A 27,014-nucleotide genomic window follows, 5' to 3' on the forward strand; every position below is an offset into this window, starting at 1 on the left:
TAGAAATCTGAGACTGAAATATGACAGAAGCAGATTCCTTCAGTAGTTTGGCACAGCTCAGACCGATCGGACTTTATTCTCCACGCTGAACCCTGAACAGGCAACTTTAGATCGTTCCTGGGGTTCGTAAAGCCCACGTCACGATTACGAGACGACGAAGGAAAAGAGGATCTCATTAACGAGGTCGCAGCTTTTTATTAAAAACCACCTGTCGGTTTTCTTCGAGCGCCTGAGATCCTTCAGGACCTAAACACCCAACAGCTGCACACACTACAGTAAAGAGCTGAGTCTACGTCTACTTACTCTATATCTACGCTCACATCTGGAAGGAACAAACGCCTTCATTTAGTTCCAGATGTGAATGACGTATTTGAATTTATCACGTATGGTGATTATTTCTGTTAAATGTTTAAGGAGCAGGTGTGAAATGTGACCCTGATACCTCCTCCTCCTCAGGATGTTAAAAGTTTAACCTCCTCCCGTCTTCAGGTCGGTCTGCGACCTACATCTGTCGCTACAAAGCTACATGAGTGGATTCATGTCTGCTGGACCAGAACAGCTTCCTCAGCAGGTGAAAGGCAGGACAACGGTTCTCCAGGTGACCCTCTCAGTGTCCTCCGTCTCTGGAGGACGGACTCTCAGAGCGTCCGTCCCTGTTGGCTGAAGACTTCTTCTGCTTCTGCTTGGACTTCTTCAGCATCCGGACCTTCGGACGGTAAAAGAAGAGCAGATCAAACTCAGTAAAGCTAAAGGTTCATCAGACAGAAATTTCCCTTTCCCATAAAGTATTTTTGGATTGGACTGAATGACAATTAGAATAGAAAAATATGGTTTAATCCAGATGTATAGATTAAATATCAAATGTAGCTTGAATTGTTAGCTCACATCTGAATGATTTATATTTCTAAAGGAAGAGCTGCTTCTTTCCTTACTCGTGTAACACACATGCTAGTGGCATGCTTTTATAAAACACTTTATTTTAGATTAGATAATTTACCAGCAGATTTTTGTCAAAAGGCTTTGGAGGTTCTGGTGAACTTACAGAACCTGTGGTTCTACTTGAGCAGATCCAGGGTCAGAAACCTGGTTAGGAAAAAGCAGCGTACCAAGCAAACAGGAAGTAACCCCTTCTTTCCACTGCAGCCGTCAGCAGCACGTTACTGCAGCAGCACGTCTTGCTCGCGTAAGCTGCTGCTTGGCCCTTCCCACCAGATGTGAAGCAGCAGGGGAGCAGCTGTCACCGACAGAGCACGAAGTCACACGAGTGACTTTGTCAGTAAACACAACAACAAGCAGGAGAAAACTACAACATGGCTCCAAAATGTTTGTGCTTTATGTTCTGTCCGTTTTATAATCGCCAATACGGACCTGAAAAACAAAGGAGACCGCTAGCTAGATGATAACTTCTCACGGGGACGCACAGTTAGTAACTTTTTTTAAAGTAAAGCAACCGGAAGGCAGTACGTTTCTTTATTCTGAAAATCTCGGGAGCTTCGCTCCGTTTCCGCGTCCAATTTCCTGTCTTTCCTTCCCCAAAAATGTCGAACTTGACCCGTTTCAGAGGCGTAGCGCGTAGAAAATAGAACCGGCGTGTAAAGGCCGCGACATGCTGCTCCTGAGACGCGGCCGACTCGCGCTGCTGACGGCTCCGGTGGAAAAGGTTCTGTTGACCACAGCGGTTCCTATCAGCAGCTATGACGTTCTACTGCAGTAACGTGCTGCTGACGGCTCCTGTGGAAAGCCGGGGTAAGTTGTGAAAAGTATGGAGGCCTTGAAGGAACAAACAAAGCACACCTTTGGCCCTGCAGCAGATATGATGATAAGACCTGGTGGTTGGATCCAAGGTTCTCCGTCCACCTGGACAGGTATGGGGTTCCGGATGGTGAGCCTGATGTAGTTCCCCTGGGCGATCCGAATTCCGGACCGCAGGCCACTCTGAACCTGACCCTGCAGGACCACAGAACCACAGTGAGTGGCTGTTTATAAGAAAACAGGTTGGTAGAGCACGACCTGTCTTACCATGTGAACAACTCCGGTGACCCCAACCACCTCCAGCAGGCCATCACTGATGCTCGGCTTCTTGAAGCGACCTTCAACCTCTGAACCCCACAGGTCTGCACCAGAACCCCAGCTACACACGGGGGAAGAGGGGTATGATGAAGCTGTGACGCAGGTGTGTGTGTGTGTGTGTATGTGTGTTACCTGGGGATGTTGAGGAAGATGAGTCCCTCGATGTTGGGCAGCTGGACGTTCTGGTTGTCCACCTGGAGCTGCAGCTCTTTGTGGAGACTCCTGGTGTGACTGATTTTCTGCAGACCCACTTTCACATACACACCTTTGTTATGGAACCTATGGAAGGCAAAAATCACAGGGGTTGATGGGAAATGTGGTCTTTATCAAAAGGAGTTTGCCTCAGCTGTGGCCAAGAGCTCAAAGACCCAAATGCATAACTAATGACCACTAGATGTCCCTGCTGGACCTATTTTTGAGACCTGAGCTGTGAGTGACAGCCCGGAGGCCAGAGGGTTACCTGCTCGTGAATTTATCCGGTTCGTCTTCTCTGGCCTGATGGAAGTCCAGGCTGAGCTGCGCGTCAATACCGAGGCCAAAGTAGCAGTTCATTTGGACAATCTGACAGGAACAGAGAGGCCCTTGTTATCTACTTATCACATGATCACGTCTGCTCAGGTTCTAGCAGGTTCAGGCAGCTGGACTTCATTTCCTTGCTTCTGATCTGAGGAGTTGTCTCGTTTGTTCATGTGTTTAAGAGCAGACTCAAGACTGCTTTTTAGCACCTTTTTACTTTAGCTTTTAACTGATAATTTTTTATTATTTACATGCTTATATTTTAAGACAGTTTTGTTATACATCTATGTTTTTATATTGTTTTACTATTTTTACAGTTACAAAAATAGATAAATAGTGATCAGTGTATTACCTCATTATTCTATTCTCTTACTAATTCGAATACATAACAGCGTTTCCTCTGTGGGAGTCCTCTGCCTCAGGGTCGGCGGGAGCGGCCTCAGTGCTCTTTTTAATCACAATTGTCTATTTTTGCTCATTTTAAATATATTTTTAAACATTTTCTAAATGCTTTTTATATTTTTACATTTTTTGTTTGTGTTAAGCGCCTCGTGATTTTTATCTTGAGAGGCGCTATAGAAATTATACTTTCTTCTTCTTCTCTCCAGGTAGTGCTTGGGTGCAGGTGGGGGCCCTTGCTCTCCCTCCTCTGGTGGCCCTGTGTCGGGCTGCTGCCGTGGATCTGCTACTGTTGGGGCAGACGGCTCCCCCTGATGGCGTTTCCTTATGTATCCGAGTCATCTGAGCCCAGCCTAGTGTATACTTACGTTCTCAGTTGTGTTGTGTGTGCATGTAGGTATGTGCGTGTCACTGGGTTGGGGGGAGGGAGGTTTTAATTGGGCTCTTTTAAATCTTTAAAGCACTTTGAGTTACATTTTCTGTATGAAACGTGCTTTATAAATATAGTTTGACTGATTGAACCACAGAAGTGGAGAGTGCAGAGCTTTGGGGCAGCAGTAGCTCAACAGGTTGAGCGGGTTGTCCAGTAATCGGAAGGTTGCAGGTTCGATCCCGGCTCCGGACAGAGAATTCTGCTGTTGTGTCCTTGGGCAAGACACTTAACCCACCTTGCCTGCTGGTGGTGGTCGGAGGGACCGGTGGCGCCTGTGCTCGGCAGCCTCGCCTCCGTCAGTGCGCCCCAGGGCAGCTGTGGCTACATTGTAGCTCATCACCATCAGTGTGTGAATGTGTGTGTGAATGGATGAATGATACACTGTAGTGTAAAGCGCTTTGGAGTCCTTACTCTGAGAGGTGCTATACAAGTGCGGGTCATTTATCATTATTATCATTTAAACTGCAGTATGAGCATGATGAATGCCAGCTAGACGGTGATCCTCTCTAGAGAACAGACAAGTTAACATTTTGGACATTTAGGTTGATGTTAGAGGAGGAAGACAAAGTGGAGCAAATCATCCTCAAAGAAGCAAAGAAGTCCAGTTATCTCTCTTCTGCACCCGCAAGAAACACCATGACCCAGATTACCGAGAAACTTCACCTGACTAGTTTTTCTGAGACATTTCATGTCTCATCGGCATCCAGTCATCTCTAAAGCCGGGCGTACACTGTGCGACTTTTTCACTCGCAGCGTTCAGCTTCAGCTCAAACTGTACGACTTCCTCGCAGGGCAGATCTCACGAGTCGTGTGCTCACACTGTACGACCCAGTTCTCGCATGCGACCTGACTGCTCACACTGTACGTCTGGTAGCAACACGTCGGCCCTAAAAATGTGCTAAAAATAGCAGTTTTTACTCAACACGTCAGACTTTTTTGTCTTGCCTGTTGTCCTTCGGGAGTGCTGCAGGAGGACACACAGGGATTTATGGGGGTTGGATGAGGAAAACGAAATAAAGAAAGTAAATCTGTGTTTTGTGATCAGTTTAATTTGACATGAACACGACAAACACGCTTTCTTGACAATCTTTGTGAGTAAAAAAAAACGTGTAGAAACAAAAACGAACAGCGTGTGTTATTAGGGAAATAGCGAGCGACCGGCCGGCGATGATGCAGGATTGCGCGCGCATGCGCCGTGAACGGTTCTGATACTTTTTGGGTCGCAGCTGCTCGCAGCGCCGCTTCAACAGTGCGATACCCTCACGAGGGACGAGCGAAATATTAAACACACCAGAAGTCCCTGCGACCTCACGACTGCTGATCGGCGGCTGGTCACGTGGTGTTAATCGCCTCTCGTAACCCCCGGTACACTACACGACCGCTCGGCGCAAAACTCGCCCCGATGTCGTGGCTTCTCGCACGACTGGAAAATCGGCTCAAAAAAGTGAAAAAGTCGCACAGTGTACGCCCGGCTTAAAACAGCTCAAACCTCTGGCTCAGTGGGGTCTTTTCATTCTTTAGAGATGAATTAAGTTCAGCAGCAAACAGAAGAAGCTGTTCTATTTATATAACTATTAAAACTGGATCTGAAGGTTCTTTACAAAGAACTGACCTTGGGTGGTTCCAAAAAGCCATTATCCTTCCCCTCTTCCGAGATGTCTCTGGCATCTAGCAGGATTGTCCAGCGGTCCATCAGAACCTCATCAGCCTCGTCAACAGAGACCAGGATGTGGTGAGGGTCCTCACCGCTGTAGCCGGCTCCCCAGCGCAGAACGCGGGCCAAGTCGTTCCCTGGTGAGACAAACCCGGTGCTTTAGAGAAGAAGCTGATCCAGGACAGACCCTGTAGTTCCGGGCTCACCTGTTCCCAGCGGGACGATGCCTATGGGGGGCTCCCGGCAGACAAGTTTGTGCCTCACAGCCTCCAGAACCCCCAACACCCAGCCAACCGTCCCGTCACCCCCACAGACCAGAACCCGGAACCTGGGAACCTTCCTGAACGTGTGCAGGCTGCACCAGAGAGGAAGCATCAGATTTGTGTTAGTCTGGTTGTTCTCATCCAAAACAGCCAAGTTCTGTTCGTCCTCTAGGAGGAACCAAACACGGAGAATATGACAGATCATGTCTTCAGCTGATACAGGGAAACAAACAAACAAAAGACCTGGACTGACCCAAGTGTGTGTGTATGGTGCTCTTACCCAGCCAGTGGACCTCCATTACAGATGTCAAAGACCTGGTGAGGGTTCAGGAGCTTCCTGAAGCTGTAGAGGAGCTCTCTGCCCTTCAGACCACCGCTCTTTGGGTTCACGAAGACCAGTAGGGGACACACGTCTCCCAGTTTGTTGGCCTGGAAAACAACAAGTTTTTGTCTTCATATATGTCCAGCCCTGTTCCTGATCCAGACCAGATCTCCTGATCCGGTCTTCATCTCTTCCCAGCAGCCAGACTTTCCTATATTCTTGTAAACTTCAGGTCCCTGATCCTGGTCCTCAGGGTCCACTATCCTGCATGTTTCTGACGTTTCCACTTCCGCAGAACTTGATGATAATAAGGAGGTAGATAAATCATCTAGACCAGGGGTGTCCAATCCTGGTCCTGGAGGGCCAGTATCCAGCAGGTTTTGTGGTTTTTCTGTTCCAACAGGCTTGATTCAGTGGTTCAAACACCTATGCAGCAGCTCATCAGGCTCTGCAGAAGCCTATTAATTAGCTGCTGATTGAAATCAGGTGTGTTGAAACAGAGTTCAAACTAACCCCAGGTTTCCAGGGAGCCGTGTTGCGAAGCAGCAGGGGAGCAGCTGTCACCGACCGAGCACGAAGTCACACGAGTGACTTAGTCAGTAAACACAACAACAAGCAGGAGAAAACTACAACATGGTTTGTGTTTTATGTTCTGTCCATTTTATAATCACCAATACGGACCTGAAAAACAAAGGAGACCGCCAGCTAGGTGATAACTTCTCACGGGGCCGTACAGTTAGTAACTGTTTTTAAAAGTAAAGCAACCGGAAGGCAGTACGTTCTTTATTCTGAAAATCTCGGGAGCTTCTCTCCATTTCCGCATCCGATTTCCTGTCTTTCCTTCCCCAAAAATGTCGAACTTGACCTGTTTCAGAGGCGTCGCGCGTAGAAAATAGAACCGGCGCGTAAAGGCCGCAACATGCTGCTCCTGAGACGCGGCCGACTCGCGCTGCTGACGGCTCCGGTGGAAAAGGTTCTGTTGACCACAGCGGTTCCTATCAGCAGCTATGACGTGCTGCTGCAGTAACGTGCTGCTGCCAGCTCCTGTGGAAAGCCGGGGTAAAACATGCAGGATACCGGCCCTCCAGGACCAGGATTGGACACCCCTGATCTAGACCATGTGGGACCCACTGGTTCTGGATCAACATTTGTCCAGACCTGAAGGTCTGAATGAGTTCCTCCTTGCACTTTGGCCGATGTTGAACCCAGATTCAGTTCTGGTAGCAGAACATTTTCAAATATTTTTGTTTAAGCCATCTCCCCTCTGAATGATATCAAACTGCACCTAACTGGACAAAAGAGCCAGAGCTGAGCGGACATAGAACAGAACCGGTTTCACTGGATCTTTGGTACTGGCAGTCCGTCACAGAGACAACCCGTCCTTGTCTGAAATGGGACTGAAGAACTCCAACAGCTTACCTGAATCTCGGGTATCACCAGAGACGTCAGCATCTTGTTCTCTATGGACGTGTCTTTGGCCAGCATGTAGACCCTCTCAGCTTCAGAGAAACAGGAGATCTGCAGCACCACCGCCCCTGAACACAGAGAGCCAACAGGTCCAGGTGGTTCTGAAGGTTCTACTGAGATCCACAAGCTCAGTCTCAGTCAGTCCAAGTACATCTTTACTGAAATGGTCAAACATCTGGAGCCAAACGACTTTATTGTTCTTTAGGAACCACCCAGCAGACTGGTTACCATGACAACACTCACCTTGACTGCTGTAGACATGGTTGATGGAGACCAGGTGACCTGAAGAGATGAAGACAGAGAGGAGGAGGAGTTAAATGATCCATCTTTGTCCTCTCTGACAGCAGCTTCACCCAGGAAGTAAAAAGCTAAACAAGACTTCCTGTTTCCTGTGAAACAACGGCAAAATAAAAAAAAAAGTTCTCATGATGACTTCTGCTGGAACTAAAATGATCTGTGAAGGTAAGTAAAGTTTGTGTGTATAGCACCTGTCATCAAAATCTGAACATGATTAAATGAGAACAAACAATTAAAAAAAATTAATAAGACCATTAAAACAAATGAATAAAGATCGTTTTAAAAATCATCTGATTTTAGGAGCAGCTTTTCCCATCAGCAGGAGGCGCCACTGAGGCAGACTCACTTTTAACAGCCAGGTGGTTCTGGATCAGCTGGGTGTACTCCTCGTTGGAGCGGTCAGGGGGCAGGCCTATGATCAGTAGGCTCACCTGTACGGCTGGGCTCTGGTTCTCCACCATACAGAACCGGGTCTGGTTCATCTGACGCAGGGAAACCTGCAGGAGACCAAACCTGACATCAGCTCAGAACCAGGCTGGTTTCAGACTCGTCTGTCAGCTGAAGCAGATTTTAATCACCAAATTAATCATTATTGATGACCAAAAAATAAACTGAATGAAGTCAAATGATCCAAGATGTTAAAAAACACATAAAAAAACATGAGATTTAGTTAAGGATTTGCTTTAAAAGCCTGATGCAGGTTTTTAGTTTCCACTCAAACAGAATCATCCAGAACCGCCTGGATCTCAGTCCTCGTGGTCCACTGAAGAGATGTTGGCTGAGCTTGTGTCTCCCTACCTTTCTGATCTCCTTCAGTTTGTCCAGAATCTTCTCCTGAGGACTTAGAGTTTGTCTCTGAACTGTAGACAGAACCAGAGGTCGGGTCAACAGACCGGGTCAGCGACGGCGTTTGGGTGAAGCTGACGCTGAAGCTGAGCTTACCTTGCCTGCTGCTCATGTTAACCTCCTGCAGACTGAAGTTTGTCTCGTCCTTATCCTGAAACACATCAACTACTTCCTCAGAGAGGGAACATCAAGTCCAACTACTCCTGTAGAATATTCCTAAAATACATCCTGATCTGCTTTTGTGTCAGAATTATTTACCACAAACTTTCCAGGATTTTCCAGGCTGCAGGAGCTGCCGTCTCCCCGTGTGTCCGGCTGAAGGAGGACTTCTCTGAGAACAGACGCTGCAGTGCTGGACTCTGAGACGGACACGGAGACAAAAGCTGAGCTGGAGCTGAAACAGAAGATGGACACCAGTTTTAGATCCAGCTGATATTCTAGTTCCTCCTGTGTGCCACTAGAGGGGGCTGACGTACCACTTGTGGCCCCTAAACTGCTTGAGAACCCTGAAAGTTCTGAATGAAGGACCAGTTTCTTCAGATATTTTGGCTCCTTGCATCTCCAGAAAACAACTCCTAGACCTCTTTATTTCCTTGAAGATGTTTATTTTCTGATTACAAATGTTTTCCTAATTTTAACAGAAGATTGCAAAAGTTCCAAGCTTCCATAAGCTGGTTCACGGATCCGTCTCCTGAGGGTCTTTATGGTCACTGGGATTTTGCACTTTTCTGTTTGAACTGAAGAAGTTCCTGTGATGAGAAGCAAGATGTCTTCAGGGAAATCAAGAGGTCCAGCTTCCTCTTTCCAGAAACTACAAGGACAACCACAGCCTGGATGACAGGATCAGCACACCTGCTGTAAGTCTCACCTGGGCCTTGTGTACACCTTGATGACATCAGCATGTCGTGGTTTAGCGGTCAGCAGCCAGGTGTCACACAAGTCCTTCAGAGAGCCTCTGTTGTCGGGACCGCTGGCGTTCCGGTTCAGGATGTCGTCACTGTTGACATGCTGCGGGCCCCGGACAACCTGCAGCTCATAGTTCTGCGGCTCATCACACAGGTAGAAAGCCCTCAGTGCTGCTTCCTGTAGGACAGAACAGGTACTGCAATGGGCTCAGGTGAGGACTGTGACCAGAGGTGGTCCTTATGAGGCTCAGAACTAAACCTGACTAGAAAAGTTCCAACAGCTGCAGTTAACTTTAGTTCTACTGGCTTATGTGTCAGGTTCTGGTCCAGATCTGGACCACTAGAGAACCTTGATTCTGCTACAGATCTGCAGCTGTGTTTGGGATTGTGGTTTTGCTTCATGACCCGATTCGATCCACTCTCCAGCTGTCAGACAGATGTTCTCTCATTAGACTCTAGAACATTCATGGCGGACTCAGTGAGTCCTGTAGCTGCAGAACCAGACCAAACCATCAACCCTCCATGCCTGGAACAGCTGCTGGTGCCACAAGGCATTGTGGGTAAATGCCTATACTTCTGTCCTGTTGTTCCAGAAGCTTTGTTCAGATTAAACTCTACCATCCTGGTCTGAGACACCCTAACCTTTGTCCTTTAACCAGCTCAATGAAGCCTGCAGTCAGACATTTTTTTAATCATTTCACTGAGAGTTGACCTCTGACCTTTGGTGTAAACCACTGCCTTCTGAAATTGGAATAATCATTCTCTGTAGAATGTGGGCTCTCAAAAACCTTTGACCTTTCTCAGACCGACGAGCAGCTGTCACATCTCCCCTCTAGACGTTCTTTATGATGTCTGGTTCAACAGGTCGGTCCTCCTTAAGAGCGCCTGCCGTGTGTGTAACACCGGTTCTTAGAGTCCTTCAGCTCAACAGCTCACCGTTTAGTGACACAAAACACATTCCTGATGACTTCCTGAGGTGCGAAACTGCCCGCTGCACAGGAGGTGATGGGAACGGCTGCAAAAATAGCATCACTGAGCCACTCAGTTGAGTTTTCAGGAAGGAAGTGTTTTCTCACCACTACTTCCTCATTCCTCGTGGCTCTGTAGATGGAAACCAGTCGGAAGGAGCCACGTTTAAGTGCATCATCGCCGTCAAACACCTTCAGAGACTGTTTACCTGAAAATTCACCAAAGACGAGAAAACGTCAGTAGCTCTAAGGAGATGGGTGTGTGAGTGTGTGTGTGTATGTGTGTGTGTGTGTGTGGGGGGGGGGACTGGAGTTCAAACATCAGAAACGCAGGAGGGTCCAATGGTTTCCCAGAAAAGTGTGAATCCTAATGTCAGAATGCATCAGAGAATCAGTGAGAAGAGACAGGAAAGGAAAGCCAGAGCCAGAACACACATCCGGCCAGTGGATCACCTGATTCTGGAGCAGCTGGCTGAGCATCTTTCAGCGTTGGAGCAGACGATTCGACATCATCTGAGTTATCTAAAAGAAAGGAGGAGATGAGGCGAGTCACAGGTTGGGGTGGCTGATGTTCAGCTGGTCTGAGTTAAACTAAAGATGGATCTAAAGGTTAAAATGGGAACGATTCCATTTGGATTCAAGAGACAAACGTTTGGTTTGTGTTCAAACTTCTGATGTTTGTCAGCTGCAAAAAAACACATGTATGAAAACTCCTGTAGCTTAATTTAGCTCACAGCTGGAGCTTCCTATCGTCACCATCTTTAACAATAAAGGATATTTATTTAATAATTAGGTGAAAAAACTGTAATTAATGACAGAATGGTTCCTTCAGATGATTTTCATTTCAGCAGAATTTGAGGATAAAAATGATTTTGGTTTTCCCAAAATCAGGTTCTTAAAAAATGTTTCTTTCCTTTACTAATTTATTTATTTTAATATTAGCATTTTTAGATGTTCACTTGAAGTTAGAATATGGAAAATTTTAATAAAAAGTTGTATTAAAAATACCTCCACGGGGCCTTTAGAGGTGTGCAGAATGAATGTACTGTTTGTCCTTTAAAGGCTATATTTAAAAAAAATAATAATAAAAATTTATTTTGACAGGCACGACACCGTTGTGTTAAAAAGTCCGCTCAGCAAGGCGAGGCTGGGACCGTGTAAAATGGCGGGCTTGACAAGTCTAGCAGCTGATTCTGAGCCCAGAAGATGTTCTAAAGGTAAATACTGTTGTAAAATAAACTTATTGATAGAAATGAGTCCTTATCCTGTACGATCTGTCTCTGAACATGGTGCTGGAACGTGTCAGCAGTGCACCAAAATCCCAAAGGCTAGAAAATTAATCCTGTTGTTGCGATTCCACCTCTAAACACCAGAGTTCGCCAGAGTGTTCAGCCAGTGTCTGTGTTTCATATTCAACCTTTAAAGTTTTCTTCATTTAAAAAAAAGATGTTTCTATAAATAATGTAATAAACATTTTTGTTTATCTATTTGCATCTGTCCATACATCCATTTTCAGCCGCTCATCCGGAGTCGAACCGCAGGGGCAGCAGCCTAGAAGCCCAGACTTCTCTCTTCCCAGCTACTTGGGCCAGCTCCTCTGGGGAATTCCTAAAGCATTCCCAGGCAAGCCAAGAGACATTTTCCCTTTAGCGTGTCCTAGGTCTTCCCTTGGGGCTCCTCCTAGTTGGACGTACCCGGAAAAACCTCACCAGGGAGGCGTCCAGGAGGCATCCTGACCAGATGCCCGAGCCACCTCAACTGGCTCCTCTCGACGCGGAGGAGCAGCGAGTCTACTCCAAGCCCCTCCCAGATGACCAAGCTTCTCACCCTATCTCTAAGGAAGAGCCCAGACAACCTGTGGAGAAAACTCATTTCGGCCGCTTGCATCCGCGATCTCATTATTTTGGTCACTACCTAAAGCTCGTGACCATAGGTGAGGGAAGGAACGTAGATCAACCAGAAAATCGAGTGCTTTGCCTTCTGACTCAGCACAACAGACCGGTACAACGCCCGCATCACTGCAGATGCAGCACCAATCCGCCTATCGATCTCACACTCCATCTTTCCCTCACTCGTGAACAATACTTAAACTCCTCCACTTGGGGCAGGACCTCATTCCTGACACTCGGCTGCAAACTGCTCCAGCGAAAGCTGAAGATCACGTTCTGATGAAGCCAACAGGACCACATCATCTGCAAAAAGCAGAGACCTGATCCTCAGGCCACCAAAACAGATGCCCTCCACACCTTGGCTGCACCTAGAAGTCCTGTCCATAAAAGTTATGAACAGAATCGGTGACGAAGCGCATCCTTGGCAGAGTCCAACTCTCACTGGGAACGACCTTGACTTAATGCCAGCAATGTGGACCAGGTTCTGCCACCAGTCATACAGGAACCCAACAGCCCGTATCAAAGGGCCTGGTACCCCATACTCGAGGAGTACCCCCCACAGGGCGCCCGAGGGACGTGGTTGAACACCTTCTCCAAATCCACAAAACACTATTTCATTTAGCATTTTTATTCCTCTTCTATTAGTTCATTTTCTCAAGAATAATTTTAATATTCATTTAAGACTATTTTAGGAACAAAATTCCTTTGTTTGTATAAAAATTCTCACCTGTGTTCTGCTGCTTATATCAGTTTTATCATTAAACTCTCAGCTGTGCAGAAAACAAAGTTTGTGATCAGGTGAAACTTTTGGGTGGTTTGCATTTGTTCTTTTATGTTCTGTTCAGGTGTAAAATCCCAAAGAGTGTGAATCATGTCTGTGGTCTGGTTTAAGTCCCGTTCAGCCTCTCAGCAACGACTGTTAGAAACAGTTTCAGTGTTTAACATCAGTTTTAGTTTCACAGCAAAGCTGACAGGAAATGGAACTAGCGTCTCGTTTCAGGATGTGGTCACAAAAAGATGTGCGTGCGTGTGTGTGTGTGTGTGTGTGTGTGTGTGTGTGTGTGTGTGTGTGTGTGTGTGTGTGTGTACCCGGCTCGTGACTGCAGCTCTCTGTGATGCGGTAACAGTGCATCTTGCTGAAGTTTCTGGAGTCGAGGCGAACGCAGCCCGGATGCAGCAGCATACAGCGCAGACGTCCCAGAATGCACTCTGGTGGCACGCTGGTGTAACACGACGCGTGACTCTGTGAATGACATGGTGACACGTTAAACACGCGTGTCACACAGAACTCAGCAAGCTGACCGGAGTTCAGTCTGTGTGATTGAAAGTTTTAGTTCAAGATTATTTTTGTGATTGTTCAGAATCAAAATGAATCCAGAATAAATTCTAACAGTATTAAACTACAGAAGTCTGACTTCCCTAAACTCCCCTCCCTGCTGAGCTGTTAGTGTCACAGACTTGATCCCGGTGAGAACATCAGATCACCTGAACCAGCTCTAGTCTCGAAGAACTAAACTATCGGACCCAGAAGAAGCCCGATCTGGTTTCTTCATGAACTCTGCTGATCACGTGCAGATCTGAGAGGATTCTCACCGTGATTCCGCACCACTCGCACCTCATCCCAGACAGAACGTCAGACGATCCACACGAACGGCGACAGACTTCACATCTGGCTGCCGATGACAGGTTCCCCTCCCTCCAGTGGTGATGGAACGTGTCCTGCAGGAGAAACACCAAAAGACCAGTTAGTCTCCTCCTGTACGGGGGGGGGGGGGGGGGGGGGGGGGGGCTCAGTAAGACAGGAAATAAACCTTTGTGTTGCATCAGCGTTATTTACATGGGATTTCATTAAACTCTGACTAATTTATTTATGTTTCTCTCTCAACCAGAAGCAAAAATATAAATATAAATAAAAAGTGTAAAGATGAATAAATGAAAGCAAAAATAAAAAACATAAAATAAACAAAACAATTATAATAAAAGAATGTTAATCTGAACTATTTTCTGTCACACATCCAGTGTAATCTGTATTTTAAATATTTCAGATTTTTAACAAAGTTTTTTCTTTGCATCAAAGCAACTGAAAACCAGCAGCACTATGGTGCGTTCACGTACACCCTGTAAACTACAGAACCCAACTTATTCTTGCTTAAAACAAAGTTTGTTTGATTAAATATTTTATCTGTTTTATCAGAACAGACAAGATGACATGATAAATATCATTTGACTGAAGTCACTTTCTTCACTAAATCTACATGGTGGAAGAGAATAATAGATCATAGCGATGATGGCTGTTTCCTGTCAGCTCTCTGGCCCAGTCTGTGATGGTGTCCTGTCTGTTGCTTAGTTGGTTTCCAGTCCGAGCTTCTCAGGTGAATGGTTAGAATTGCAGTGGCTGTTTGGACTGATTAAAGCTGACTGGCTGAACAAAGAGTGATGTCATCAGTCAATAACCTGATCTCTTTTATTAGTTTTGACCGACTGGTTTTCAGATGTTTCAAGAGTTAAACCAGAGACTGCCAGCATTAGATCCTCCCAGAGACCTAGGACCTACTGTGGGGTCACGACCCCTACTTTTTGAATTACAGAACACAAAAGGCTGAGTTCCTGCAGAGCGCCACCTACAGTCAGGCAGCCCAGGTGTTCTGTGAACTAACCGCTGTGTTTACGGTCAGACTGAACATTACAGGTGAGAGGATACAGAATAAGAAGAACTAGGTACACAATCTGGTAGATCAGATGATCTTTGATCAGGACTGGATGAAAACAGCTGCAGGTCCAATCAGGACCAAACAGGGCTTTACTCACCTGTTGCTGATTCCCATCCAGGTGACAGCTGCGACAGTCAGCACAGGTGAAGGCCGCGCAGTCAGAGTGGACGTGGAGCTCACACACTGAAACACAAACCCAGTTAAAGAGATTGGACCCAGTTCCCACTGGTCTGGTCCAGGCCAACACTCCCCTTCTGTAATCCTTTAGACTTGTTCTGCTTCGACAGTTTTACAGACTTTCCAAGAACCTGAGGGTGGTTTCCTTTTAGGCTGGTTTCTGACCCAAGTCTACTCCTGGGCTGGTACCAGAACATGCTAATGAAGTCCACTTTTAGATCCATTACAGCAATGTTTGTCTTTAAAGAATCATAAATAATAGAACTACTGGATCTGAGCCAGCTTTTCAGACCCTCCGTGTGTCCCATCACTCCTGGTTCAGAGCTGCTCAGCATGCTGAACTCGAACCACAGACCACCTGCCTGGTTAAACTGGTAAGGCTGGTTTTGGTCTCACCTTCGCACCGCAGCGCTGTGCTTCCCTCCGTCTGTTTCCTGCAGACGCAGCAGAACCGTTTCTTCTGACCTGCCAGACCAAAGCAGTGAGACACAGGAACCTGGAGGAGGCAGAAATGGTGAAGCACAGGTGAACACAGGTAAACAAACAAGTAAATAAACACAAGTGAACACAGGTAAACAAACAAGTAAATAAACACACGTGAACACAGGTAAACAAACAAGTAAATAAACACAAGTGAACACAGGTAAACAAACAAGTAAATGAACACACGTGAACACAGGTAAACAAACAAGTGAACAAACACAGGTGAACACAGGTAAACAAACAAGTAAATAAACACACGTGAACACAGGTAAACAAACAAGTAAATAAACACAAGTGAACACAGGTAAACAAACAAGTAAATGAACACACGTGAACACAGGTAAACAAACAAGTGAACAAACACAGGTGAACACAGGTAAACAAACAAGTAAATAAACACAAGTGAACACAGGTAAACAAACAAGTAAATAAACACACGTGAACACAGGGAAACAAACAAGTAAATAAACACACGTGAACACAGGGAAACAAACAAGTAAATAAACACACGTGAACACAGGTAAACAAACAAGTGAACAAACACAGGTGAACACAGGTAAACAAACAAGTAAATAAACACAAGTGAACACAGGTAAACAAACAAGTAAATGAACACACGTGAACACAGGTAAACAAACAAGTGAACAAACACAGGTGAACACAGGTAAACAAACAAGTAAATAAACACACGTGAACACAGGTAAACAAACAAGTAAATAAACACAAGTGAACACAGGTAAACAAACAAGTAAATAAACACAAGTGAACACAGGTAAACAAACAAGTAAATGAACACACGTGAACACAGGTAAACAAACAAGTGAACAAACACAGGTGAACACAAGTAAACAAACAAGTAAATAAACACAAGTGAACACATGTAAACAAACAAGTAAATAAACACACGTGAACACAGGGAAACAAACAAGTAAATAAACACACGTGAACACAGGTAAACAAACAAGTGAACAAACACAGGTGAACACAGGTAAACAAACAGAAGTGAACAAACACAAGTGAACACAGATAAACAAACAGATGTGAACAAAGGTAAACAAACAGACATGAACACAGGTAAACAACAGGTGAGCACAGATAAACAAGCACAGGTGAACAAACAGAAGTGAACAAAAGTAAACAAACAGACGTGAACACGGGTAAACAAACAGGTGAACACAGATAAACAAACAGAAGTGAATAAACACAGGCAAACAAGGAAACAAACACACAAGAACAGGTAAACCAAAATAAAACCCTGAACTTCCTGCTGATTGAACACTCTCTTCATTGTTTTCATGTAAATCAGCTGTTTTTTAAGTTGGTATAAAACTAAACATAATTTTTAGATCTTGTTTGTTCCATCGGTCTGATTTCTAACTGTTATCAACTAAACAACGATAACGGGTGCTTCAATAAAGTTTCCAGGTATTATTCGGTTGTTCTCGTTTGGTTTCCAGAAGGTTCCGGGGTCTAATCCTGCTCCCTGCGGTGCTTACCAGCGATTCCCCTCATTAAAAGCTTTCATCCCATTTCCTGTTGCTGTAACTTCTCCTTGTTTACAGCCGTAAAGTCAATTAATGAGGCTAAAATCTCCTACTAGAAAATGGAATGCCCTCAAGGTCACCAGTTGTTCGTAAACAGATGTTTTGATGCAGATGAGTCTAACTTTGGTGCTGGGTTATGAGTGAAATGGAATCTTGCCGAGGGCTGTGACGTATTTCACCGTCTATTAATTATATGTTTACGTAAAAGTGTGACATCACAACACATTAATATAACTCAGTGCGAACCCTGAGTTACTCTAGTTATGAGTTATCATTCCTCCAGAGGCTCCTTTAACAATAAACACCGCTTCCTGTGAATAAAACGTTTGCAGTCTGTAGCTGAAGCTGGCTGCCGTAAAACACAACTTCTCTGGCCCCACAGACAATCACTGTGCAATTGTATTGCAAAATGAATAGAATATTTAATTTCTCCTTTCATTTTTCTGTTTTTTGTTGTATCATTGAAATATTATCACTAATAAATGTTTTCACTGAAGCTCAGACACCCGTGCCTGCTTTAGTTGGAATTTTAGGACTAGAGGGAACAGGAACTAAAAAGAGAGGATCAAAGGTTCCAGCAGTGAAAATAGAAGAAAGGTCAAAAATCAGAAATGATTAGTTATGAAGAAGGAATGAGATTCACGCATCTATAGAAGAAAAGATGAGATCATTTTCTGATCCCAGGTCAGCCTGCATTTCCGTCTGATACAGCGTTCTTCAGTGTGTGTGCTCTCTCCAAGATCGGACATTCCCGCTCCAGAATCTCAATTCCCAAGAAAAAAGATTAGCCGGACAACTTTCTGTTTAAAACTTGAAAAAAGTAATTAAAAAAATGAGTTGTCCTGTTAAACTGGGATTTAGCTGCAGAGATGAGAGTACTCATAAGAGTGGAAATAAGTAAAGGTCAAATTTTAAATGCAAACAATGAAAATGCTAAAAAAATATATATATAACACATTAAAAGATCCAAAGTTGCTTTATTGGTCGGTTCCAAGAGGTTCCAGCACCAGCTGGGTTTATTTTAGTCTGGAGTGAGAAGAAACAGATGTGTTTGACCTTTGACCTTCCCTCATCCCAACCATTTGAGGAGTGGAGCTGAGGTTCTGCGTTAATGTGACAACAACCGTGTGATTGTCTGTTAACTGGGAACCAGTGGGGTCCGAGGTTCTGACTCACCTGGACCTGAGATGGAGACATGCAGGTACAAACCGTCTTCAGTGTCTTCAGACACTTCTCATGACACATGAAGTTACACACTGGGGAGGAGAAGAGAGGACAGAAAGCTTTGAGCAAGGCACTAACACTGTCAGGGTGCAGGTGCAACTCCCAGCAGGAATGCAGACGGGTCTGAAACCTGGAGGAAGACGAGACTTCGATGCTGCATCTTTTCTTTATCACTGAAAATGAAACTTCCTTTATTTTTTGTGCCAAAAACCAGCAAATTAATGTAAACAATCTACTGAAACATTTTATAAACTACAGAGAAAAACACAAATCTGCATCTAACGTGCCGACTAATAAAGCCAGACTCTTCGTGAGGCGGTGATGTGTGAGTCCTGAGCAGTTTGGGTGTTTTTGTGTGACAGAGAGATGAAGATGCTCGTGGTGTGTGTGTGAAGCTGCTTCCTGCTCGCCTCCGGACAGCTTCACACACACACCCACACCCACACACACACACACACACACACACACACACGCACACACACACACCCGCTCAATCTCAATTACGTCAGGTTTTTCCTGTCCAGGAACTCAAACACATCTTGAGCACATGAAGTTTCTGACTGCGACCGCTCCGTTTTTGCTCGCAGCTGCAGGCGGAGCGCTGAGCCTGAGGCCGATAGACTTTCAGATGGTTTGCAGGACAAAGAGCTACTGAGTGCATCTCCCTGAACCCTGTTCTTTTTCTGCAGTTGAACTGATTCAGTCACTTTAGGTTTTACTCCAACACCTCAACGTGTCATTCTACAGACGGAGCTGAGAAACTCTTTCACTCAGCGGCTACTGTTCTGATGATCAGAAGTCCTCATTTCCTGCTGATAAAAATCAAATTACAACTTTCATTTAAACCGGAGGAACGCCAGATGGATGGCTGTCATCAAGTTGGCAGAATTTAAACAAGACTGAGCAAGTCGGTGTGTTCAAGGACACAACTGGTTCTGGACACCAAAATGTTTTTTTATATTTCTGTAGGTAAACGTATTAAATGAATGAGAAACAAGCTCCTTTAAATGGCGAAGAGGTTCTGAGTCCTTCACCTTCATCATCCTCCTCCTCTTGGTTCTGACCGGGTTCTTCAAGTTGGCTCAGTGTGTAATGGGTTCAATTTGAATGTTCGTTTAAAAGATAACAAGTTTTATCTCGTATGCAAACTGCAGGATATAAATAGAAATGTGGTTGTTTGGGTTTCAGAGAGACGTTACCATGGAAACCAGCACAGAAAACAGGTTCACTTTCTGAACCGCTTAATCCCCTGTAGGGTCGCGATGAGTCGGCGCTTATTCCCAGCAATGGACTGGTGAGAGGCGGAGGGCACGCTGGACAAGTCTCCAGTCCATCACAGGGACACATAGATACTAACAACCAGTCACACACATTCATACCTACAGGAAACATTTAGTCATCAGTCAGCATTACATGCATGTTTTGGTGTGTGGAAGGGAACCAGAGAAACCCGGTTTTCTCTGGTTTCTGGAAGCATGTGTACACATGCACGGGGAGAATCCCTGGCCCCAGCAGGGATTCAAACCTGCAACCTTCTCAATGTGAGGCAGCAGGGTTATAAGCAGCACCACCAAGCATCCCTTAAAAACGTGATCATTCTAAAATTTAGGACATCACCTGCTGATGTGCTGTTAGGTTCTTCAGCACTGATCACAACAAACGTTCTCCTCAGAGAAAAGTAAACTATTCACACAGAGATCATCTGATTTAACCAAAAATACTCAAAACATTACCAAGTTCACATTTCTACAACTTGGTTCAGAATGGAAACCAGCAGCCAGAACCGGTCCACTCAGAACATACATCTCCATCAAAACCTACACAACCATCAGAACTTACATCACCATCAGAACCACACCTCCATCAGAACTTACATCACCATCAGAACCACACCTCCATCAGAACTTACATCACCATCAGAACCACACCTCCATCAGAACTTACATCACCATCAGAACCACACCTCCATCAGAAGCTACATGCATCTCCATCAGAACATTTATTCCATCAGAACCTACATCTCCATCAGAACATTTATTCCATCAGAACCTACATCTCCATCAGAACATTTATTCCATCAGAACTTATGGGCCATTCCCATCTGTACCGGGTTGGCCCGGGCCGGGTAGCCCCAGTTGGCCCCAGCCTGGCCCGGTTGATTCCACACATCCTTGCCTTAAGCCCATGTGGGCTGATTCTACCCACCAATCAGAGGCTTGCTCTAATGGAAGGTGTGAATTTGCTGTCAGCAGTGGGTGTGTTGGCCCTGGTCGGCCTGAAGCAGACCCCCTCGAGAAGAGGGCTGAGAATGAGCCTTGGTTGGCCCGGAAAAATACCAGGCCACCCAGATATGTAAATAACCTACGCTACCCGGCCCGGGCCGACCCGGTACAGATGGGAATGGCCCATTTCATCACCATCAGAACCACATCTTTATCAGAACCTACATACATCACCATCAGAACATTCATCAGACCTCTGAAATCATTTCAGGAAGACAGAGAAACATAGTGGAAGCTTCCTTCTCCTATTCAAACTTGATTGGTTCAGAGAACAGCGGCCTGAGGAGGGAGGTCCTATAATTGGACCACAGCTGAAGCTCCTTGATGACATCACAGCTTTGAGTTTATCTAAGTCAGGGCTTAAAGAAGAGATGTTACATAATGAAGCCTTTTCGGGACAGTGTGGATCCAGTTTGCTGCCTCTACTGCTAATTGGTGATGACGATGATGATCTCACACATATATTCAACTCACAGCATCCCTGCCAGTCTCCTGTTGCCATGACAACTGGAGGAAGTACATTACGACTTGACCGCAGCTCTGAAGCAGACAGTTTACACCTCTTGGAAAGAAAATCTCTCACAGGCACACAAACACAAGCCCAACCAACACATGATGTTACTGGGCAGACTGGTGTGTGTGTGTGTGTGTGTGTGTGTGTGTGTGTGTGTGTGTGTGTGTGTGTGTGTGTGTGTGTGTGTGTGTGATGTTTAATTCAGGATAAAGTTGTGTCTCCAAGAAAAAATGAGAAATCAAGAAAACATGAAAGGAAATTAGAGGGGAACGAGGAAAAGTAGAGAGGAAATGGGAAGGGAACGTGGAAGGGGAAATTGATGGGAAGTGAGGAATCCATGTTTAGTTTCTTCAGGTGTTTGTTTTGATTGATGCACATCTGGAACAACATCTTCCTTCAGCCGAAGTTCCAGCCTGAAGCTCACCCCAGTAGGTCTGGGGGATCGCCTCTTGGTCAGAACTGTGGTTTCCTATAAAACCAGTCTAACCACTGGAAATGGACCAGTACCCTTTCTTTCCTTACCTTCACACAGGTAACCGATGAGACCCCAGATGAAGTCGCTGCAGCTGTGACAGAAGGTCGGTTTGGTCAGGGTCACCCTCTTGAAGCTGTGACCCGGAGCGGAGCTCTGGTACCGGGGCCGGGGACTCGGAGGCTGCTGCGCCCTCTTCTTCACGGTCAGAGGGGTCGCTGGACGGCAGTCCGGATCCGGATCCAGATCCGCCGGACTAGACTGACCCGCCTCGGCCATGCTCTTCAAACTCGAGCTTTTCCACAACCTTCCGAACGGCACCAGAAACACCCGGGTCCGGGTTAGGGGGTGGGATGACCTAGCCTGTTAGCAAACAGCCCCCTCCGGGAGAGAGGCATCCCACCGGGCCGAACACGGCGGCGCAGCCCGGCGGAGGAGCGTTGTCCTCGGCGGCAGACTTGTACTTTCCCTTCTTTCCCAGCTGTCTATGTAGGACCAAAAATCCCCAGCGTGGTACCAGAGCCCAGCTGCGTGAGACCAACTGGACCAGATTTACCGTGACTCGGAGTCCGTTTGCACCGATGGTTTGCACACGATGGAGGCTCCTTCTTCCGGCTGGAGCCAGCAGTGCTCCCCGGCAGAGAAGGCGCCGAGCTCGGTCCACTTCCGAGGGAACCCCGCCGAACCAGCTAGCTAATTATTAAACTCGTAAAACAATAACACATACAAGCCAGCAGAGCCAATGAATACGGGTTCGTCCGGTTCGGTCTTCTCTCCGCCCCGAGCCAGCGGTGCCACCCAGCGGTGCTGCTCAGAGGAAGGTTCCCGGAGCCCCCCTTCAGGAGGCAGGATGAATAAAAGATGACATATCGATCCAGAATCGCTGCGAACCGAGCCTGTCCGCAGCGGGGCCCGACCCGGAGACAGACATGCGACCCAGCGGTTGAAGCAGCCGAGGACAGCCGGTGGAGCTGGAGCTAAATCATCAAGTGTCCGGTCCGCCGGAGGGGGCTCTCGGTCCGAGTTCTGCTTCCTTTCGCTGTTTTCTTCTTCTTCCGCGTCTGAGTCTCCAACACTGATTTACTCCTCCTCTTCCTCCCTCCGCTTCATCCTCTTCCCTCGCTTCATCTCCCTCCTCCCTAACCTCCTTCTCCTCAGTTCCTCTGAATTGTTTCCTACAAACACATTTCCTCCTTTTATTTAAATTTCCTTTCTCTTCGAGGAATTTCTTCCTGAGTTTTCCATATTCAAATTACATTTCGTTAGAGTATTTTCAGAGCCCACACTCCACACATTCCTGGTTTAGCTGTAAATGATGTTCATGCATCGTTCTGGACTCAGGAATAATCTGGTCCTGTTATTCTTTCCTCTAATCTCTTTTTTCTTCCACTCACACAGAAATAAATATCAGAGCTGACAGCTGCTTGCTGTGTTTACAGAGTCAATATTTACACTAAAAACTCTCCGTGGAGATTCCTGGTTTGTGAATCTGTTCCTGATCTCATCACCACCAGTTTACTGTAAAGAAAAAACATCACCAAGGATTAAACAAGGATCAAGCGACACCTAGTGGTAAACATCTAGAATGCAACAAACAGTTGAATTGAACTGTTCAATTGGCAAAGAGATGCACAATAGCAGTTATGCAGCTACAGGGAATTTGTTTATGCCTTTTGATGCAAACAGTTATTTAGAAAAATATATGAAAAAGATCAATTAAAAAATGCAGTGGGGTGAGGGAGGCCGGATGTTAAACCCTTTAAATATGTGAAAAGTTTTGCCCCTTAAGTGATGCTTGCAGCTATTAAAAGCTTTTTAAAAAAATACATTTATTTTAACCTTTTAAACTCTTTTACACATGTTGCATGTAAAATATCTTCTTTTTATAATAAGTATTAAAGATGAAATGGGTTTTAGGGATTATTATAAATATTCTGCCTAATGTAAACCATTTTAGTATAGGTTTTGAGACTAATAAAGTTTGTTTCATTTGTATTATTGTTTAAATTATAAGACAAAATTAAAAGCAAGTAAACCAAAAGAATAATATGTAAACCAACAAATCCGCAAACTAAACAAATATATTTTATATGACTTTACATCTCTGTGCTTCTACTTATTCAGACTTATTTCTCCCTGACAAAACAATTTTGAGGATTTCTAAATGTTCTCGTGTTTTTTATCCAGCACTGAAGCTGTTTTGTGCTCCTGACTGAATAATAGGCCACTGTTCAGTTTTATTTATCAGTAATGGGTTTTGACTACAAATCAACTGATTTATCAACTATAAATATAAATATATCACCACTGGAGCTCTAGCAGGACACATCTTCATTAATCAGAATCACTTCAACAACTTCAGATTTCTTTCAGTTCTGGTGCCTCATTATCATCATCATCATTGTCTTCATCATCACCATCATCATCCTAATCCTCATCTTCTTCATCACCACCATCATCAGCAGCAGCTTCATTATTTACAACTTTTTCATTATCATCATAACCCTCATCATCGTCATCTTCATCATCATCATTGTTTTCATAATTATCATCAACAACCATCATCATCATCATCATCATCATTTGTTGCCATTTTTAAAAAGCGACTGAAGACATTTATACTCGACAGCTTTTAGTTTAGTCCTGCTTTTTACCATTTCTCATGTCTGATTTTTAATGTGCTGTTTTTAATGTTTTTATTATGTTTTTCAATCAATCAATCTTTATTTGTGTAGCACCTTCCACTGCCTTTGCAGCTTTGCAGGAGCCCAAGGCGCTGAACAGAAAATACACTAAAACATGACGAGCAATAAAAAAGAGATAAAAGCAACATACAAAGTGTAAAAGCAGCATAAAAGCATAACACCAAGTCACATAAAAGCCAAACGATAAAATGAGTCTTCAAACGACTTTTAAAAGCCTGCAGTGATGGTGACAGTTTCATGTCAAGTGGAAGCTCATTCCAGAGAGAAGGTGCCAAGACCAAGAAAGCACGATCTCCTCTTGACCTGTACCTAGTCTGTGGGACAGTCAGTAGATCCAGGTCAGCCGAGCGAAGGGTTCATGATGGTGTGTCTTATTATCATTAGTGCTGCCAAGGATGGTGGAGCACCACCATAAAGAGACCAGAAGACATGGCACAGAACTGAAAACTTTGCTCGAAAATCTACAGGGAGCCAAAGTAAAATCATTTCTATTTTTCCTTGACTGCTTATATTTTTCTGTTTTTAATGTCTATGTTCAGCAACAATATATCAACACTGGAGCTCTGACAGGACACATCTTCATTAGTCAAAATCACTTGAACATCTACAGATTTCTCTCAGTCCTTGTGCCTTTTCTTGGTGCTTCCTTCACTGACACTGAAATTCCATTCATTATCATCATCATCATCATCATCATCATCATCATCATCATCATCATCACCATCATCATCGCAATCACATCACAGTTTTCGTTCATATAAAATCAATAAACAATGGTTTAATATAGATTATATGTTTTATTTCTGGATGAACTTTTGGAGCCTAAATAAAGCTTCTTAATGTTTTAACCTCCTGTGACATGAGTGGTTTTCTGCATTTGTAATTTAACTAGCAATTTTAAATTATTAGGACCTAATACACAAAAAAATCTAACATTTTTTTAGAAACAAGTAGTTCAAAATCAAATAAAGATAAAAGTAATTGAAAATAATCATTAAATTATTAAATGAATTTGTTTGTATTGAATTGAATTGAACTTAGTTTGGAAAGTGTCTTTCTGCATAAGTCATTCTATCCCTATACAGCAGGTGGCTGCCCTCTTATGCCCTCTTATCAGAAAACAGAGAAGAAAATTGACATAAAAATCAAGATTTATGCAACCACCATGACGTCAGCTGTCACGGGGTCGTGTTTTTGTATTGCACTTTCTGTCTGTGACCGCTAGGTGTCAGTATGATCCCAACACCAAACGTCATCAAAAACCTGTTTCTCTGTCTCTGCCTTCTCTCTCTCTCTCTCTCTCTCTCTCTCTCTCTCTCTCTCTCTCTCTCTCTCTCTCTCTCTCTCTCTCTCTCTCACTCACACACACACACACAAACACACACACACACACAAACAACAGGTGTCAATTCAGATATTTATTCTTTTATAAACATTTTTTGAAGTTCAGGTCAATGAATAAAAAAATAGAAAATTCAATACAAGAATCAGAATCAGAAAAGCTTTATTACGAGTGCTCCAGCATCCTGAAGCATAGGAATTTGACTCAGCAGCACAGCCTGAGCAAGGTTACACACACACATGTAGAAAAAACAGATACAGGCAGACCACGAGAGCAGCCATGAACGGCGCTCATTTCATTTAGATGAAAAGGGGATTACATGAGGAGAAATTGGGGGAGGGATAAAAAGGCATTCCAGAGTTACTCCCAGCAGGGCGTAGCTTTGCTATGCAAAAAAACACCTCAAACATATAAGCACAACATCAACAGTTCACAACATGAGACTCCAATGGAGGGGCGGTTGGGGTGGGGGGTGGGGGATCCTGTTTCCCCCATCAAGAGCAGCCATCTAAAAGGCGCTCATCTACTGTACAGTCACAGGTGGGAGGGAGATCTTGGGAGAAGCGAAGAGCACATTGACTCCTCCAGCTGATGACCTCGCCTGGCTGAAGTCCACCAATCCGAAGGCGGGGAGGGGGGGGGGGGGGGGTAGGTCGGGCTCTCACAGCATCTGTTATTCCAGCCACTCAAAGTGCATTATGGGTAATTGTGTAGAGATTCTCATGTTGATCCACTTGTAAACTGACTATTTCCACCACTGTTTTGTGGAAGCAAAATCTTTTACCAGTATAGCCGGAGATAGAAACCAGCAACCCGAGAGAGAAGCATCAAATCTCCACCGCCGGGCCCTAAGAGTGAAGGAGTTGGCATTACAAAGAAACAAGCAACAATTATATGAAGATACACTGAATCCATTGTTAAGTATAGTTACAAAGTAACATATCTAAACCACCATAGATTCCCGAGCAGCCTCTGTGCAGAGAATAGAGTTTACATAATCCAGGGGTGAGGCGCTAACAGCTAGTCTGGGTGCAGCCAGTAGCAAAAGCCCTTTTGTGACCCTAAACCCCATTGTCCCAAAGGTCCTACAGAAGTTCATGCGACGTTGTTTTAAATCAACTGAAGATTAATTTATTTAAATCTTTTGTTTTCTGATTTTAATTATCTTTCATTTGTTTTATGCTATTTTGCTGTTTTGTTTTGACTATAACAGCCTTGTTAATTGCTCCTTAAGGATTTTTTAACCCTTGGCTCGGACCAGAGCTTCAGACTCTAGAGGTGAAACATCTTCCAGGACAGCAGAAGTTTGGATGTTTTTACTGTAAGGAACAGTTGAAGAAAAATCTAAGATCTGATCGGGCTTGTACAGAAACCTGCAGCTCCTGAGGGCTCTTGGATTTCTCTTTCTCTTTTTTTTTACCAATCTGGCTCCCCCCCACCCCACACACACACACACACACACCCTCACTCCCCCCCCCCCCCCCCCCCCCGGCTCACATCCCAGATCCAGCCCTCCCTCTTCCTCAGTCTC

General features: G+C 44.8%; 1 protein-coding gene across 1 annotated transcript; it reads right to left on the reverse strand.

The window, feature by feature from the left end:
* Positions 1–382: 382 nt before the first annotated feature.
* LOC107380880 (diacylglycerol kinase theta) lies at positions 383–21,945 on the reverse strand. Its single transcript, XM_054739417.2, has 23 exons — positions 21,487–21,945; positions 18,121–18,200; positions 15,314–15,413; positions 14,838–14,923; positions 13,623–13,748; positions 13,119–13,272; positions 10,594–10,662; positions 10,249–10,349; positions 9,136–9,350; positions 8,526–8,661; positions 8,364–8,418; positions 8,220–8,281; positions 7,768–7,918; positions 7,368–7,406; positions 7,077–7,192; positions 5,616–5,764; positions 5,279–5,427; positions 5,031–5,209; positions 2,531–2,631; positions 2,203–2,349; positions 2,020–2,131; positions 1,795–1,947; positions 383–706 (listed from the first exon to the last, which is right to left on the reverse strand). The coding sequence occupies exons 1-23, from the start codon at positions 21,713–21,715 to the stop codon at positions 608–610; spliced, it is 2,808 nt and encodes a 935-aa protein (XP_054595392.2). The 5' UTR covers positions 21,716–21,945; the 3' UTR covers positions 383–607.
* Between the last annotated feature and the right edge of the window lie 5,069 nt (positions 21,946–27,014).

Source organism: Nothobranchius furzeri, chromosome 1 (genome assembly GCF_043380555.1).
Source record: "Nothobranchius furzeri strain GRZ-AD chromosome 1, NfurGRZ-RIMD1, whole genome shotgun sequence".
In the NCBI taxonomy this organism is placed as follows: domain Eukaryota; kingdom Metazoa; phylum Chordata; class Actinopteri; order Cyprinodontiformes; family Nothobranchiidae; genus Nothobranchius; species Nothobranchius furzeri.

What these genes read in the sequence shown, in the direction of transcription:
- LOC107380880 (XM_054739417.2), bottom strand. Translation starts at nt 21,715, where the DNA reads ATGGCCGAGGCGGGTCAGTCTAGTCCGGCGGATCTGGATCCGGATCCG. An exon ending in GAACCACCTGGCTGTTAAAA is followed by an intron (nt 7,407 to 7,767) that starts GTGAGTCTGCCT and finishes TCATCTCTTCAG; the next exon opens with GTCACCTGGTCTCCATCAAC. An exon ending in GCTTTTTGGAACCACCCAAG is followed by an intron (nt 2,632 to 5,030) that starts GTCAGTTCTTTG and finishes TGTTCCTGTCAG; the next exon opens with ATTGTCCAAATGAACTGCTA.